The sequence below is a fragment of the Ascaphus truei genome, chromosome 8 (assembly GCF_040206685.1).
Source record: "Ascaphus truei isolate aAscTru1 chromosome 8, aAscTru1.hap1, whole genome shotgun sequence".
NCBI classification, from domain to species: domain Eukaryota; kingdom Metazoa; phylum Chordata; class Amphibia; order Anura; family Ascaphidae; genus Ascaphus; species Ascaphus truei.
Window position 1 is genome coordinate 98,986,851 of NC_134490.1, and position 17,791 is coordinate 99,004,641.

The 17,791-nt window shown below is 42.1% G+C and overlaps 1 protein-coding gene across 2 annotated transcripts in view; it reads right to left on the reverse strand.

The window, feature by feature from the left end:
• Window positions 1-17,791, reverse strand: part of RHOBTB1 (Rho related BTB domain containing 1) — a 126,471-nt gene that overhangs the window by 16,702 nt on the left and 91,978 nt on the right. For both annotated transcript variants that reach the window (XM_075612966.1, XM_075612965.1), the window contains 4 exons: window positions 13,447-13,648; window positions 12,144-12,247; window positions 1,691-1,876; window positions 61-1,022 (listed from right to left, as the gene is read on the reverse strand). In XM_075612966.1, coding sequence (XP_075469081.1) covers window positions 61-1,022; window positions 1,691-1,876; window positions 12,144-12,247; window positions 13,447-13,638 — 1,444 coding nt within the window. In that variant the 5' untranslated portion in view covers window positions 13,639-13,648. The remainder of the gene's footprint in view (window positions 1-60; window positions 1,023-1,690; window positions 1,877-12,143; window positions 12,248-13,446; window positions 13,649-17,791) is intronic.

Genomic DNA, 17,791 nt, shown 5'->3' on the forward strand with positions numbered 1-17,791 from the left:
AAATGAAATTCTAATTTAAAAAAAAAAGGTCTTTTATTTTTAGTGTGTCAATTTACTCACCAGAAAAGGTTACTTTGGAAAGGCATTCTTTAATCCGGTTAGCTTTCCGGACATGGAATGCTTTAGTAATCTCCTGATTCATAAAGGCTTCTTTATTTGTTATATTTTCCACCATCATCCGTAAATCAAAAACTTCCAGGATTTCTGCAATCTGCGCCACGCGCATCAAACCTTTCTCATTTTCATCTAGCTGCCCCGTGTAAAGAAACCGTAAAACAGTTTTAAAAGGCCCATACTGTATAGAGGAATCCATTTGGACTACAGTCATTGGACAAGTCCTGCTTGAGACAGGGTTGACCTTCAGTTTCTGATGCATGCTATGAAAGCCTTTACTCCACAAGGACAGAGCTAGAGAGCCCCTCTCATCCAAGTCAGTTGTTAGTAGGGTATCGTCACTCCTTGACGCCCGAAGACAGGCATTGGACGGTTTCAAGGTAGCTACATCTGTGTCCTCATCTGTATCAAGGCTCAAGGTCCTCATTAGCAAGTCTTTGTTGAGCTTTTCCTTCTTGGAATACCTTTTAACTAGATATTGAGACTCTTCATGTTCCATTAAAAAAAGGTCGTAAAACTTTGAAGAGGAGGTAGCAAGGTAGATCTTGTGAGCAAATATCTGCTTATGGTCCTGAAGGACAAACATGACATCTGCACACAAAGGATTGTCCAGCAAATCGCCAGCATCATTCATGCTGGCTGCAGGCGTTTCGGGTATTTTAATGACTGGCGGAGGTGCTTTCGGAGGGAGGAATGGAGCTTGTAGAAAGGGTTTCTGAACTTTCTTCAGATGAGATTTCCAGAACTGGAGGTGCCTCCTGGAAATCAGAGCGGCTCTGATTGCGTTATCAAATACGTCCTTGATGCCAAACTGATCAAAAACACTTGTTTCATAATATGGAATCCCAAGCTCCTTTGCAACTTCCCTTCCCTTTTCTGGTGGTAGAATGTCCCCTCTTTTTATCGGCCTAAAATGAAAATATATAAATTTTAATTAAATAATAATTTTCAAAAGAAGAAGAATAAAGTGAACAAGACAGTACAAAGCTACAACTTCATTCCCTAAAAATACTTCTCTAAAAATAACTACGATCAATATATCCCCTTTAGCAACATCTAGAGGAAAAACTAAACAACATTTGCATTTTTTTAAAATAAACCTACGAATACATGCATACCCCGCATTAACGTACGCAATGGGACCGGAGCATGTATGTAAAGCGAAAATGTACTTAAAGGGAAGTACTATCTTTTCTCCCACTTATCGATGCTTGTACTGTACTGCAATCATCATATACGTGCATAATTGATGTAAATAACGCATGTGTAACAGGCTCTATAATCTCCCCGCTTGCGCACAGCTTCGGTACACAGCCATCCATGCTACAAATGCAGGGTTTAATATAAGGTATATTAAAATCAGCGTTATATCTATGGCACCATTATGAAGATTATATATAGAAGAAAGCTTTAATTTTTGAGAAAGGTCAATGTAATAAATGTTATTTTTATGCTCTGTGGTATGCTGAATTGATGGAGATATTGAACCACACATGATGTATTATTTTCCTTCAGTATATTGCCGGCTCTTCTAGAATGGAAGGAATTAGATCAGTGCTGCTATAGTACAATTTACCTGGCTAACGGTCGCCGTGCCCGATTGACAGCTTCCAGATCAGCGTAACGCAGGTCCAGCTGGCAGCCAACCAGTATTACAGGAGTCCGGGGGCAGAAATGCTTGATTTCTTGAGCCCACATTGTTTTCACATGGTTTAAGGAGTTGGGATTAGCAATCGAAAAACACAGCACTACAACGTCAGACCTGGAAAAATAAAAATGAGACCATGTTGTATTTCAGATTTACAGGTCAAACATCACACAGAATTGTGAAGACCCGTGAAGCCAGATTCTGGGGAAATCCAAACAATAGGTCAATTATTTTATCCCATAGAGCTGGAGTGGTCTTCAAATGTGAGTTGTGATATCAACTAAACAGAACGCTATAGTTCCTGCTATATCACATAAGGTGGCTGCGGCCAGGTAGGGAGCGGTCGTGCTGGTGCTCGTGCGTTGACGGGCAATTCGTTGCCGGCTAGGTGTGCAGTCACCTGGGGGCGAGGCCACGGCGTCATGGAGCTGGTTCGCCCTCATTGGGCGAACTGCTCACGTGACGCGCTTGCAAGCGGCAAATTCAAAATTTACTTGCTCTAAGCGCCGAGAGGGCGCAGGCGCATGCTCACGCTGGCCACACACATTGCCCGCCCGCTCAGCGCCACCCTGGCCGAGGCCTACACACTACACTTTCAGAGACAGAATACTCAAATTGGTCAGACCATTGTCATGGATTCAATTCATGCGTCTTTCCTCTCACCTCAAACACAAATCTTAGCATATTCTATTCCTACAAAATTAGAGACAAAGAACAGAACATGTAGCTATGCAAGGCCGATATAAATTTAAAATGATGCATCTTTTTACAGATTCCCTGAGTGATGACGTCCAGATTGCCCCAAAGCACAAGATTGCATTAAATAGGAATATGAATAAACTGGCACATACAAATAGTTGTAATACAGTATGAACATTTCTGTCATTACAATTGTGTTGTGTACTGGATATAAACGCAGACATCCTGCTAATGCTGTATTTGCTGTTCATTTTGTAACAGTAAAAACAAGAACTTGTGCCTTAACATATTTATCCTTCATATATTTGCTCTTTTCCTAGGTTTCTTAAGAATGGCAGGGACATCACGCTAGATGCAGAGTTTCTAAAAATAAAAATATGCTAAATGCAACAGCACTGCAGGTTTCTGCTCATTATGATCAAGAAAAGGATTGTCATGCCAAATATAAACTGCAGTATATTTACAGCTTACAGACATGTCACTTATGGGCGACTCTTGAACTGTTGAAGGTGAATTACTCGTCTCCCGTCTTAAAATTGACTTACTGCAGCAGAAAACAATATTAAGTAGGACTGCATTCTTCCAACTAATGAAGAGGTTTATTTGCTAAAGTGTGATGGCCATTATTGACGGTTACCAGTCATTCACATTAATGGATGTTCGCAATCGATAATGCCTATAACACGGTGAACAAACTCCAAAAGGCTTCTTAAAAAGCTCCCCGTCTGAAACCGGATAAAATGTGCATTTAAAGTTGAGTTTAATTGTTAACATTAATAATACAGTGTTAGAATATATATTAATGCACCATCTGCCTTCAGAGCTTGTAATATTTATTTTCAATCTGCCTACCAGTTATGCAAGGCCAATTTACAGTTCCACCTCCCACTGGCTTTTTTTCACCTGTCGAAATTAAAATGTTAAGTATTCCCTTAGTTTGTTTTCTGGAAGATAATTTAATAAAGCACTATGGCTGGATATTAGTAGGAAATGGGAAGTTAACTTGCCTGCAAGTGATTGTTATTGGCCTGCCATCGGCTGGCTGCTACATCACACCCTGTGCTTTATTGCTAAAAATGTGTCTTGTCTGGGGTCCACTCATCTATATCTATAAGTTTCAAATAATGTTTGTGTGTGTATGTCTTCCCCCTGTGTCATTGGCCACGGCGCACCCCCCGCCACCTCCCCTCCCCCCACATTGCAAGGACCATCTCACTTGCAGTTGGAACCTAAGGAGAACAACTTGGCGAACCCACACTCCCCACCCGCCGCTCCTCAGCGCCATCCTCACCTCTCCCCCACCACCAACCCCCCTCCCTCCGGTCACTCCACTCCCACCCGCCGCTCCTCAGCGCCGTCCTCACCTCTCCCCCACCACCAACCCCCCTCCCTCCAGTCACTCCACTCCCACCCGCCGCTCCTCAGCGCCGTCCTCACCTCTCCCCCACCACCAACCCCCCTCCCTCCGGTCACTCCCACCCGCCGCTCCTCAGCGCCGTCCTCACCTCTCCCCCACCACCAACCACCCTCCCTCTGGTCACGCCACTACCGTGCAGGCCTCACCTCTCCCCCACCACCAACCCCCTGCCCTCCGGTCACTCCCACCCGCCGAGGAGCGGCGCTGTCCTCACCTCTCCCCCACCAACCCCCCTCCATCTGGTCACTTCACTCCCACCCGCCGAGGAGCGGCGCCGTCCTCGCCTCTCCCCCACCAACCCCCCTCCCTCCGGTCACTTCACTCCCACCTGTCGCTCCTCGGGGAAGAATACAGGGGAGGGGGCTTTGTGTGTGTGTGGGGGGAGGGGGGACACAGTGTGACGGGGGGCGGACAGTGTGTGTGTGGGGGGGACAGTGTGTGTGTGTGTGTGTGTGGGGGGGGGGGGGACAGTGTGTGTGTGTGGGGTGGGAAGGACGATAGTGTGTGTGTGTGTGGGGGGGGCAGTGTGTGTGTGTGTGTAGAACACTGTAGGGGGGGGGAACGGAGCTGCGCAGGGGGGGGGAACACAAACAGAGAGGGGGGAGTGGAGAAACAGACAGGGGGAGTGGGAAATTGTACTCCCGGGCAACGCCGGGTCTCTCAGCTAGTTTGTAATACACGGCAATACTTTTTACAGGCTGATTACAATCTTTCTTAAAGATCTGACCAGATATACGGTATCTATAAAAAGGTAGCAGCTGTGTGTGTGTGGCAACTGTACCCAGATTCCTAGCCACAGTAATGGACCATTATGCTTCAAATGAGTTCAATCCTTCAAGTCTAAAACCATATGTAGATGGGAAAACTCCTGTACCAGTCCATGGAAGGGAAGTAGCATTGAAGCCATTCAGTTGATAAATGCATAATAAAATAAAGGTAATCAGGAGGCCGCTGCACATGTGCGCCGGAGGCCGCTGCGGAATCCAGCGCCGCCTTCCTTCTCTCCGGTGACTGGTGCGGTTGCAAGCTGGCAACACTGACGTTGCTGGTAGCCTCTTCTGCCAGCAGTGACGTCACTTCCGTCACCATGAAGCCCATTTACTGCCAGGGAACTGTTCTCGTGTGGTAGGTGCGCGCAAAGAACTCTCACTTAAAAAAAGTTCAGCTCTAAAGCTGTAAATATCTCAATTCTGGGCCTTGATCCAAGAAATATAGCAGTATCCGATCACTTTTATTTAAAAAAAAAATATATATATATATATATATATATATATATATATTTCCGTTGCGAGACTTCGCCCACAGGACGAGTACTGATTACACTAGAAAGTGCGCAGTATGGTGCTTAAGCAGAATATAAAGAAATCTTACTTGTCTGTTGGTTAAGTGTACTTCTGATTTTGGACTTGTAAAGAAAGGATTATTTGAACAGAACAACAGAAACTGGATATTTCTTTCATAACTAGTACTACATTAGCAGCGAGCTTCTCCACCAGCCATATTTCAAGAAAGGATAAATTAAAGCTGTACTTTACAAACGGTGTTCCTTGGAAAGTGCGGGTTCCCAGGGGTATACCATCTGCATTTTCAGTAGGTAATCCAGACAGATACAAAAAGTTAAAGCTGTCAGAATCTCACATTAAACAAACTGCTCTGAGCAGGTACCTGTGTATTGAACAGGTTTCTGCTAGGATATATATTATTAATTTATCGCGAATGTATATATACTGTAGTCCGGTCTTTGTTCTTTATTTATACTGTGCTGCTGCACTTCACAAATTGGTGCTATCCAAAAAAATTATAAATCATATTTCCTAGGATTTTACCTTCAACTTTTGATGCACTCTCTGATGTTACAAAGAAGAAGCACTTCTGAAAGCGAGTGTGAGTGTGTATGTCTAAACTATCCTCAGTGTCATATACGTCTTATTCTTATAGTTTTAAGCACAGATAGTTTTTGCAGTATACTTGAAGGATTGAGTTCCTATTAGACCCTTATGATAGGCCGCATTTAATGTGTATTCTGTGACATTATTGTGGGAGAAGGAGCGGCTCAGTGAGTAAAGACATTGACTTGCACTTGGTTTGAAGCAGGGGAACCTGGTTCAATTCCCGGTGTCGGCTCCTTGTGACCTTGGGTAAGTCACTTTATCTCCCTGTGCCTCAGGCACCAAACACATAGATTGTAAGCTCCACGGGGCAGGCACTGTCTGCAAAATGTCTCTGCAAAGCGCTACGTAAAAACTAGTAGCGCTATACAAGAACATGCTATTATTTCTACATGGCGTTTTGGACATGAAGTTGTTGATGTCCAAAAGCCTTGTTATGGGTATCATTACATAGTTACACAGTAGATGAGGTTGAAAAAAGACATGTGTCCATCAAGCTCAACCTACATATACATACATACATACATACATACATACATACATACATACATAATGTAAGAGGCTGGACGCTTCCTTTACAGCAGCAATCCTGCCATGTTTACCCATACCCTCCCTCATTTTCGCTTTTCTTTTGACAAGATGGGAACCGCAGGGTCCTCCAGAGAATAAAAACGCACTTTTTTCAGCTCTGGGGATCCCCCGTCCCGAGATACTTACTGGTGAAGTTACCAGCATTATGTCCTGGTTTTTAAAGGGGATTTAAAAGGCCGTCCAATAGAGAGCCGCAACCAATGACATTGCGGATTCCTACTGATCTACAGGATCTGCAAGATCCGGTGCTCATCTGGTTTCCACTGGAAAGATTTAAACACTAGTAACTTCTCCAGTAAAAGTATCTCAGGAACCAGGGGATCCCGAGAGCAGAAATAGTGTTGTTTATCTCTGGGACAGGGGGTGTGCAAAACAAAAACCCACACGCTAGTAGAGGGGAATGCTTCTTTAAGCGCATCTCAATGACATGCGGCTATGTGGGACTGCGCATTTAAATGTTCCAATGCCCATTTCTATTTTTGTATGTGAGAAAAGACACCTTTATTCAATGAAGAAGTGTGTGGGAGCGCTGTATTTGGCATCTCCATAAGTAGACATTGCATACGTTTGCATAGCATAACATAACATAGCAGATTAATTCACTTTATCACAACAGTATTCACTTGACAGATTTGATGAAAACCTTTATTACACAGATATTGCTCACAATGTGCCAAACCAGACATGCCAGGTGGGTGCTGCTTTTTAGAAGCACTTCAAACAAACCCTCTAAGGTTCAGAGGAGCCAAGAGAACTTGTAACAAGTTCTGCCAATAAATCAGAGTGTAATTATATACTTATGTGGCTTATGCGATTTCCCTGAAGTTCACTGAACTCAGTATGTACGTAGATAATAATGCATTCAGTTTCACAAATCTGCTAAAAAATAACCTTTAAAAAGAGCTTCTCATCATATAATCACTTGACCTTTAACTATCTATGAAAGGTTAACGCTTTATAAAATAATAAGCACTAAATGGTAGCCTATAGCCACGGCTACGCTAGGACTTCTTCTGAATCTGTCCCAACAGCCAAACAAAAGGCTGATCAGACCAGTGTAAATAAATTGAGGACAGAAGAGAACTAAAGCCTGGAGGCGCCATTATTATAAACGTGACCAGCAGAATGTACATCCTATGAAGCTAAATAACGTTCTACCAATGAAAGGAATACTCTCAAATGAATGGTTAGCGTGTAACAGTAAATTGCTTTAAGGGGATTTGCTATAATTTCTTATGTTACCGAGGTAGAGGTTCTATGGAATAACAGAACAATTTATGGAGGAGTTACTTGACATGTGTATTAATTTCCTTGGTGTTGATGGTCTACTTCTGAGAATCAATCAAGCCGCTGCTACTGAGCTGGTGTTAACCTTGTCTGCCTAAGGCTGCGCTTATAGTGCCGGCGACGTCAGGCTGCGGTCACTGGAAAAATCAAATTGAGTCGACTTCCAGCGATCAAGCTGCCGCTCCTCGCTTACTATAAGAGCACGAGACGGCGGCAATGCATTTGTTTTGACGCGACGTTGCGACGCCAGCACTAAAAGCGCATGCGATGGCGGCAATGCACTTGTTTTGAGGCGACGTTGTCGCCGGCCCTATAAGCGCAGCCTAAGAATCCTGGTGTCAAATTTACAAACATTTACTAATCCTCTTTCTACAAAAAGATCCAGGACTGCCTGAGGGTTTGCAACGCAGGACCTTCTGGAATCAAAAAGAACCGATGCACAAGTTACAGGGTATGTGTTGAATAGATATAGGATTGCAAGGCATAATTGCTCTGCTTTTTAAAAGTAAATATTCTCTAATTCGTTGCACTGACTGGAAGCAACAATAGTAGGAACCAGAACTGTTGTAAAGTGAATTTTTGTTAGCCCACTTGTCAACAAATGAAACGCAAAACCGTTTGAATACTATATCCTGCTGCAAAGAACAGTCAAACCGTACTACACTGCTTCACATATGTTTCTGACTATATTTAACCTTAAGTACACAACTTTAAGTAATTAAATCCTCATGTTAGTGTGTATTAGAGGAACATGACCCCTGACGGGGGCAATCTACTGTAATTAGTTTACTTGTATGATTTATTCCAGTCACTAAACACATACAGCAGATACACTAGGCTTCACCAACAGGTAGTGGAGAGAAGATCTTGCAGGAGATCTTAGCCCATCTGCTGTATATCATTTTAAAGTACTAAAAAGAGGGGAGAAAAAAAAAAAAAGGCACATCCTCCATAGTATAGTAAATGTAATAGAACTGTAAAAATCAACAATTCATATGAAGATGCACACGCAAACCATATGAAAAATGTGCTTTGTCAGGTATTCTTCTGGAGCTCACTAGTCGCTACAGATGCAGCGTTATGGTTGGTCGCGCTGCAAGCACAAAATACGCTGCGTCACGGGTTTTTTTTCTTCTTCATCTGTGCGCCCGAAGTGCAAGTAAGGAGACCGGGACATTTAAACACTGCAGAGATACCGGCACCCTGAAATTAATGTGGTTCAGTTCCGGAGACTCCCTGCTACAATGCTGTGTTATTAAAATAAAGGCCGCACGATCGCCTGCTAGAGGCGCGCAGGGAGAGTGACTGATTCTGTCTTCCTCTTACTGTGTGTCTGTGCAGACAGGTGTCGCCCGGTAGGATTCACAGAGTGGGAGTCCCGTTCAGAAGCAGGGACCCCCGCTGTGTTAATCCCGATGGGCCATTACCTTCTGCTATGCACAACGCGCGGGGGATGGTCAACACTTTGTACACTGTGCACCAGTACATGCCCTGCGACCGACCATAGCACTGCATCTGTACGTGTTCCTTCCTCGTGGTGCTGACCAGACTCCTCGCTCTCTCAGTGTGAACTTGTTTGTCATCCTCAAACACTAAGGGCTGGTCCCCGCTGGCTACTGCAGCGCCTGCTGCGGAGGACGCTGCAGGGACGAGAGCCCTCCCCTCAATGGCGTCGGGCCCGCTGCGAGGGGGGGCCGCAGCGCTGTGGCGCAAGTTGCTCCTGCTCTCAATAGAATTGAGAGCAGGACTTGCTACGGAGTGCTAAGCCACGCCCCCCGGCGGTTCAGCCAATGAGGGCGAACCTGCCAGGTGACATCATGGCCGCACCCCCCCACTCCCCCACCACGCCACCCCTGTCCCCCGGTCTTTTGGTTGGCACCACCCTTTGCTGCAGCCGCTGAACACTCAGCCGACGGCCGTTTTGCCAATAAGGCAAGTTAACGCAAGGGGTTTTAGCGGTTAGGATGGGGGTTTTAGGCAAAAGGGTTAGGTTTTTAGGGTATGTGCTTTTAGGGTAGTGTGGGTATTAGGGGTGAAGATTCAGGGTTTTTAGGGTAAGGGGCTTAACTTGGTGGCAAAACGACCGGCAAGCTGCACAGATTGAATAGCTCTGCATATTGCTGGGGCTGTTCTATGCCTGTCATGATTTGATATTTTGCTTTGTATTATGAATGTGTATACATATTTTTATGTGTTAGAATCACGAAGGGCATATAATGTATTTAATGATCACAAATATCTAGAATTCACTAATTATGTTTAATTGTTAAGTACTGTATTATTAGAAATGCATCACTAGATTGAATTACTGTATATCACTATCGCACTTGGGTGTTTTGGGCTGTTATCTTATTTTAAAGTACTGCCTTTAAAACAAACAACCTATAGTCCACGATTTCTTTTTGCCCATTTCAGGGTGATCATTGCATTCGGACACCTCCCCTCCCTCCCCCAGTCCCAAGATATCTGGGGTTTTAAAATGGTGAAGACCAAATGGCTGCAGAGTCTAGCACAAAAAACGACAAATATCTTCGGAATCAGGGGGTAGTCCCTGGAAGTTGGTTCAGATACAACAAGGATGTTTTTATTTACTTTTCTATGGGGATTGTTTATCTGTCTCCGTTATGGGTTAATACACCCAAACCGCGTGTTAACGCTCATTCAAGTCAATAGAAGTTAACGCCCAATCAAAAGGTGTTAAACAGTAACAGAGTTTGATGAATCTGGAGGGGGTTTCACAGCACATTCCAAAAGTTGTTTTTGACATTTTAGAAGTTATGCATGTTCTCAGCCTCAGGTAGTTACAATATGCTTGGGAATCCACCCTGTTGTCGATATTCGTCAGTGGATTTCAGAATTTGAAAAAGAATAAAACAAGTACGGATGACATATTGGACCGCTGTTTTTTTTTTTTTTTTTTTTTTTAATATATAGGAATTATTTTGATGTAATTTTGAATATGTCCTTTAGTATGCTCTATGGTTGAATCAATTGTTGGTTTCTTCCTGGTGTTTTACCAGTCTGGAGATATGCCCCGTCAATTTTTAGGAATGTAAAAAAAATATAACCCATGTACTGATTGTAGGAAGCCACTGTTATGCTATGTATTTTTTACCAAGGAGAAGGAGAGAAAAAACGAAGCACTGATTCCACTGCTAGCTTGAATAAACACAGAGGTGCGTTCCCATAATAAACCAGTTTACTGGATCAAACTAAGACAAACAAACAAGAGCACCTACGCGTTTTGGGCTTGTGGCCCTTTATCAATTCACCTTGATAAAGGGCCACAAGCCCGAAACGCGTAGGTGCTCTGTTTGTCTTAGTTTGATCCAATAAACTTGTTTATTATGGGAACGCACCTCTGTGTTTTTTCAAGCTAGCAGTGGAATCAGTGCTTCGTTTTTTCTCTCCTTCTCCTTGTTAATTTACATCAACGGAGGCACGATACACCCCTGGACAAGTGGATACTGAGGCTCCTCAACCATGTGAGTTTTTATATTCAAATGTGAGCTCATTCCACTTTCCTTTTCCCCAAAAGGCTATAAGGATCACTGTTTATATACCCCATTTTATTGCCATGATGCTGTTCTGACGCTGGACACCGGCAGGTGTGTATTGTCCTTACTTCAGTGCTTGTGGGACTCTACTTCCAGCTTCTCATCTATCGGTGCTTGTGGGAGTATTATATCCTAGCCCTATTCATTGTTTAGTTTGGAGGGGTACACCACCTAAGACTTTGGCTAGTTTCTCTATTTTTGTTCCAGAGCACCATACAACCTTGCTTGTTTATGTATTTTTTACCAACAGAAAATCCCATCACACAAAATTACGATCCAGAATAAAAAAGTACAAATCCATCATCCCTGCACCGTGAGGCTTAAAGGCTCAGTTTAACAAAGTAAAATATATAGGATACGCTTAGCCATGTAACACAATCTGTAGAATTTTTAATAACGTTATAATAATTTAAGATATGTTTAATAGCTTTGCAAGTTCAGGCCCTAAATTACAGAATATAGAGTATCTAGGGCTTTTTAGAGCCTCATACCCAACTGAGGAAAGAAAACAGCTTGCTGTGATGAGTTCTAATTTATAAATTCAATTAGTTATTAGAAAAATGGAAGTGGATGACTAAAAATTGCTGTATCTTAACTTCTCCTAAACAAAAAACTGTCGGATTATGCGAGCATGATGCATACAATTATGGGGACTTGAAGAAAGCATATTACTGCACAGTTATACTACAACTCTATATGGCCAGATTCACCTTTGCATCAGATGACAGAATAGCTCGCCTTGCAGCTAAAGGGACTAGAATAAATGCTAGAGCATTGTATATCAGACATGCAGACTACGTGAAATGGAATATCACATCATCATTTTACCACTGGGCAAGGAATACTATTAATCTTCAAGAACCCACTGTGCTTTGCACAAATATTCCCATATTTTAGCTTATGCTGTACAAGCTATTTAGCACTAAGCAGTATTTGTTTACCTTCCATAAGCAAACCGCCTGTCCTTGTGATGGTCACCAAAGGTGTCCCACAGCCTGAGAGAAACACTCACTTCATCAACAACATCCCGGGAGCGCTCAAGGACCTAAAATGAAAGCAATAAATTCAAAGAGACTGGGTGAGGTTCAATTCTGCAGCAGCTTTCACATTTTACAATATTTATACAAGTAGTGAATTATTTAAAGCAACACTACAGGTTTTGAATCCTAACTCAAAATTAATATGCTCCGGCAATGAAGCAAATATGATAATGTATGCCAATCTAGAGACGCGGTCACAACAAAAAGCAAAAACACATTCCAAAAATTGCCATAGGGCACCCCCATAAAGAAAATAGATCCTTAAAACACACAGTATATGGAGTACATCAATTACTACAACTTCTTATCAAACTATGCATCTTATTTGTCCTATACCGCCACACTTCCAACTCCAATAGCAGAATACTAATTTGTGGAGAAGGACTCTGCTATTGGTTATTAGTGCAGGTCAGAGGACGTGTTGTATACTCAATTGGAGGAACACATCCCTGCAGTATTTGGCAGACATTTCTGTGCTGCAGTAATGAGGCAACTAGAGGTTATAACTATAATGGTCTCAGAATCGTAGGACGCCCTGCTAAGGATTTTGAATCTAGAATTTAGCAATATAATCCAAACAATAGTTATTTCTTCATGAAAATTAAAGTAAAAAGTTTATGTATCCATGCATGACTTTTAAAATCTAATCATACAGGAAATTCAATATATAAAGGGATTGAAAATATAATGCATAGAGTACCAAGCACATAAGCAAACAAGGGGGGGGGGGAGGGAGGCAGAGGGTGAAATCCCTGCATTTAAGGGCTTAATTTTGTATCTGCATTTGACTAATGAAGGAAGACTGCTGTTTTTAAGTTTGTCACATATTACAATTAAACCGGAGGGCTTGTTAAAGGAACCCCTAACTTTGAAAGGGGAAAAAAAGCGCTGTGTTACAACCTGCTCAACCACATTTTGAAAATAATTACATCTCCTGAAATATTGCTGGGGAAAAGACGATTACAGGAACGACATAGCAATGCACATGCTTTCTGTAGCCAATATTCTTCGCCCCCCTCAATGGAGGCACCAAAGTGAGAATTATTACATTGCTACTGTTAAACCCCTTTATTGCACGTGGGGTCAGCAAGACATTGCAGACCTATACACTGCAGAGTTTTTTTGGCAGCAAAGAGGTTCCAATTGTGCATGTGTAGTTTAGTACATTTCTACATTAGGTTATGTTTGATATATAGCGACTTACCTCCTGGCAGACACGGTACTGATCAATTGCCCATACTGTGGGTACATGGGTAGCCAGTAGCTGGTACTGAGTTAAGGTGGTGTTACATGCTCTTGCGCAGATAAGACGCGTCTTCCCCACCGCGTTATCTCCGACCACCACACACTTTATGGTTTCAACATTGGGCCTTTCGTAATCCATATCAGTGTCCATTTATACAGACCTGTAAAGAAGACGGATCAATTCTATTATAGATCTCCAAGAACAACATTACATGATTGCTCCATTCAGATGTCCAATACCCTGAACCACCAAACTCAAAATAAGGCTACAGACTAGAGTGTCTTTGGTCTTTTATACCAAGTGATACTCCCTCCACACGAACTATTGTTTTGACACAGTACACTTGGATGAAGTAAACATGATTACAACCTTGTTTGCACTAAATATAAACCAGCCATTTTAAGGTAAATCTGGATTGTAGTAGGCCTGCTGGAATATTCTTACATTTTATTATCCACTCTACTCTGAGGCAGAGGACACCCAGCTTCACCCATAACAACCTGGCAGGAACCTGCTTTTGCTGTTCACTACAAGCTTTCTTTTAAGCAGTTTTGAAAAAATAAACATTTGAAATATATAAATATAAAAGTAAACACTACCAGAGCAACAAGCATTCACCTTTCTAGAATCAGCTATCAAAACAACTTTCATTACAGAAAATACACTTCTGCAACACAATGCAGGGAAGTGTTTATTTTATCCCTGTAAATCCTCCTTTGTGTTGGAAGTAACCCCCCCCTCCCCCCCTTCTTCTTCTTGACGTGCATAATATTCCTGGGGTTTAGCTGCAGTGTAGTAATTATACCTGTTAATTTTCACCTCCCGCTCCCATAGGAAATCAGGCATTATACCACTTCAGCTATTCTACTTTCTTGTCCGCACATCTATTCTCGGAGCTCGGTAACTAGCACCACGAGAGGTTATGCTAAACATTACAATGCCACGAGGGGAACACTTTGCAGGATTTCCAGAATAGTTGTCGTCTTTTATTTAATTTTCAGAAATTAGATGGTCTGTGTATTAAAGCAGCAATACAGGGTTCACTTTTATTACACGATTGAAGCAGGGGGTCTTCCGAGCAGAACTGTGTTCATTTCAGCTCTGGGGCCCCCCTGCTCCCAAAGATACGCAACTCCATAGGTGCCGTCGGTATCTCTGCAGTCAGAGAAACTGTGTGCCTAACATAATGGCGGCGTTTAAATGTCATGCGGGACAATATGAAGCTGTGACATCATCCGGTACGGCTTCCTATTGGCACGCGTGACCAAGACATTTAAACTGAAAGGAGATACCATCACCCCCCAGGTATCTCTGGAAGGAATGGGTCCTCGGAGCCGAAATTAACGGTTCCGCTCTGGAGACCCTCTGCTTCAATCCTGTAATAAAAAATAAAATAAACAAAGAAACCCGTATTACTGCATTAAGTTGTAAAAACGGCATTACGCTACCATCTCTAGAAGAGGCATTATGAGCACACATCAAGCAAGCGTTAACGTTACACTGTGTTGTAACGCGTCATTTAAAGCCACACGCTGTGCTGATCGCCTTTTTTTTTGCATTTTGGGGGGGTGGATGTTTTTATTTTATTTTTAAATCTCATTCATTCAGGAGATTTTTGGTGCCCATTGTAGTCGTGGTAACCAGACACGCTAGAGATTAAGAAAACAATGATTTCAACCCAAAATTGTAACAAAAAGAGCAGGAAATGCTCGAGGGCAAAATAAATAAATAAAAGTGTTGAACCAGTTATAAACTCCAATAGGTCTTTGCAGGAGATTCCCGCTTTAAGAGAAGGTTACAACCAGTAGGAGTTACACAACAGGAGAGAGAATGAGAAAAGGAGGGAATGAGAGATTTCTGCCAGTGTGGTCAGCGTAACAGACTTGATTAACAAGTTTCTTATACTTGACAGTAGGAACAACAAATATTTCAGGCCTGTCAAAGGCAAATTACCAGTGCTTGATTAATGTCCCTTCACCCTGCAGGGTGATCTCCTAGACCAGGGGTGCGCAATTTTTCCGACTGCTCGCGCCCCCCCCCCCTCCCTCACCTTGTCTCTGGCTCTTGGCGTCAAATGATGCCGCAGGGTCACGTGACATCACGTTGCCAGGCAACGTGGCGGCATGTGAACCCCGCTGCGTCTTTTGATGCCGCATTGTCGAAGACAAGGTAAGTGAAGTTACAGAGGCCTCACACGAGCCCCCGGCATTCATTTAAATGCGTTGGGGGAAGAGCGCTGGGCATCTGCAACCGCCCGCGCCCCCCAAGTTTGCGCACCCCTGTTCTAGACTGTTATGGTTTTTTTTTTAAATAACCACCCCATGTTTGTGTATTTTTGTATGTCATATTAAATAGAGTATATTATGTTATGCTAATATGATTTCCCCCTGTCATTCTTTATTCTGTACCCCAATTTTGAAAATTCAATAAAAAAAAAAACTTTGTGATAAAAAATAAATAAATCCCATAAAAAAATAAAAATAAAAAAAGGAAACTAAACCAGAAATGTGAAAGTTTGACCTATTTTAATTGAACATCTGTAGTGTTTGTATGATTTTACCATTAATATCCCCATTTCATTCTCTCATTAGTAATACTAGGAAGATCAGATACTTGGTTTGAGAGCTGCAGCTCTCTCAGAGCGACTTATAACGATGTCTGGGGAACTCACAGCAGGTTCCAGAGACACCGCTGAACAAAAAGGACCTCCTGGGACCACCTACTCTATTAATGTCTTTATCCCTACCTTTGTACCAACCCAATGGGCACTCTAATGAACAGCATATACAGTACATGTGCAAACCAGCAGTCTGCGATCTGTCACAAGCTGCATAATAACTTTTTTGCCTTCTTTTTCATTCTGTGATAATCTAAACAATTTTAGATTCTTGTGGGAATGGAAAAAATAAAATATAGATTTCCATGACTTGCAGCCTCACAAGTTCATTATTGAGTTCTAAAGAGACATTTTAAACAAAACAGGATGTTCAGTACTTGTGCTTTTTAGAGCAAGGCTTTCCGAATATTCCTACTTCGATTTATTAAACAATAAAGGTCAAATATTTTCATTCCTAGACAGAGAGCAGCAATAATTTGAGTGGCCACATTTATTGAGCTGTACCAATGATATACTTTTTCTTTAAGCTACAAACCTATTGAAGAATCTCACAAATAAATACAGTACCTACCTTGAATAGCAAGTGAATAGTTTTTGTTTTGTTTTTGTATTTTTAAATAACATGTTGTGGGCATACCACACATATCCCATGAGAATGACCGTTCTGGTATAAAATGTTGTGGCATTTCGCAATGTGCAATACCTTTACCACTCAATTTTATGAAGTCTCCGTTATTTTCTGAATAATAGTGTGATCGTGTGTATTCGCACGGTGGCCAGCTGAACAGGCTGTGTCTGTATAAGGCACTATAGATTTAATTGCAGAAACATTTTCCTATACTTATCCCATTTTAGCCCTGCCCAACATCCGGCAACATTCATTGTGTACCTCAAGTGTAGCTGACCTAGTTTATTTTGTTCAGTGCTAACATTTTTTTCCCTTTCCCTTATCAATGACATCATCGGTCAAAGGATTTGTGCCTATCGTTTGTTCCTACAATTTCAAGAACAGACAGGCTCAGAGTGGATCCAATCAATAAGAATCGGATAGAAGAGAAACAGCAAGAACAAACCGATGAGACCATTTTCATTCTGCAGGAGCCCTCTACTTGAGCTTGATGAATTGAAGTGTTTTACTTTGATGGGCTTTGGATTCCATTAGGCTGCAATTTATGCTTAAAGAGGCACAGGAAGGAAAAAAAACGTAACTCCTTCCTTAAATTTGAGCATGGTGTATTACATAATGATGCAGTGTTTCTCTATCTAACAATAGCCTTTCAATATCACACAGCAGAACTCAAGCAGCCAAAGTCCACAAACAATTGCACTGCCTAAAATGTTCATTTAAAGAAAGTGATTATAGGAAACTTCTTCCCCACAAAGAGGGGACATTTTTCATGTGAGATTAAGGAGGCTTCAAAGAATTGGAACTAACAAATAGAATTGAGCAAGTGACACAGTCAGTCATACACACTACTGCCTTGTGTGGGGGGTGGGGGGCTGGAGAAGACATGTTAACCTCAGCACAATCTCATGGCAGCAAAAATGGTATCAATTTACTTTTCTGGATGCAAATTACATACTTAACATAAAGTAGATGGAAAATAATGTCAGACAGGAAATAATGTTTTATTTATTTTATATTTTTAAAACTGCAAAATGGCGAGGCTTGTGATTTTATAATAG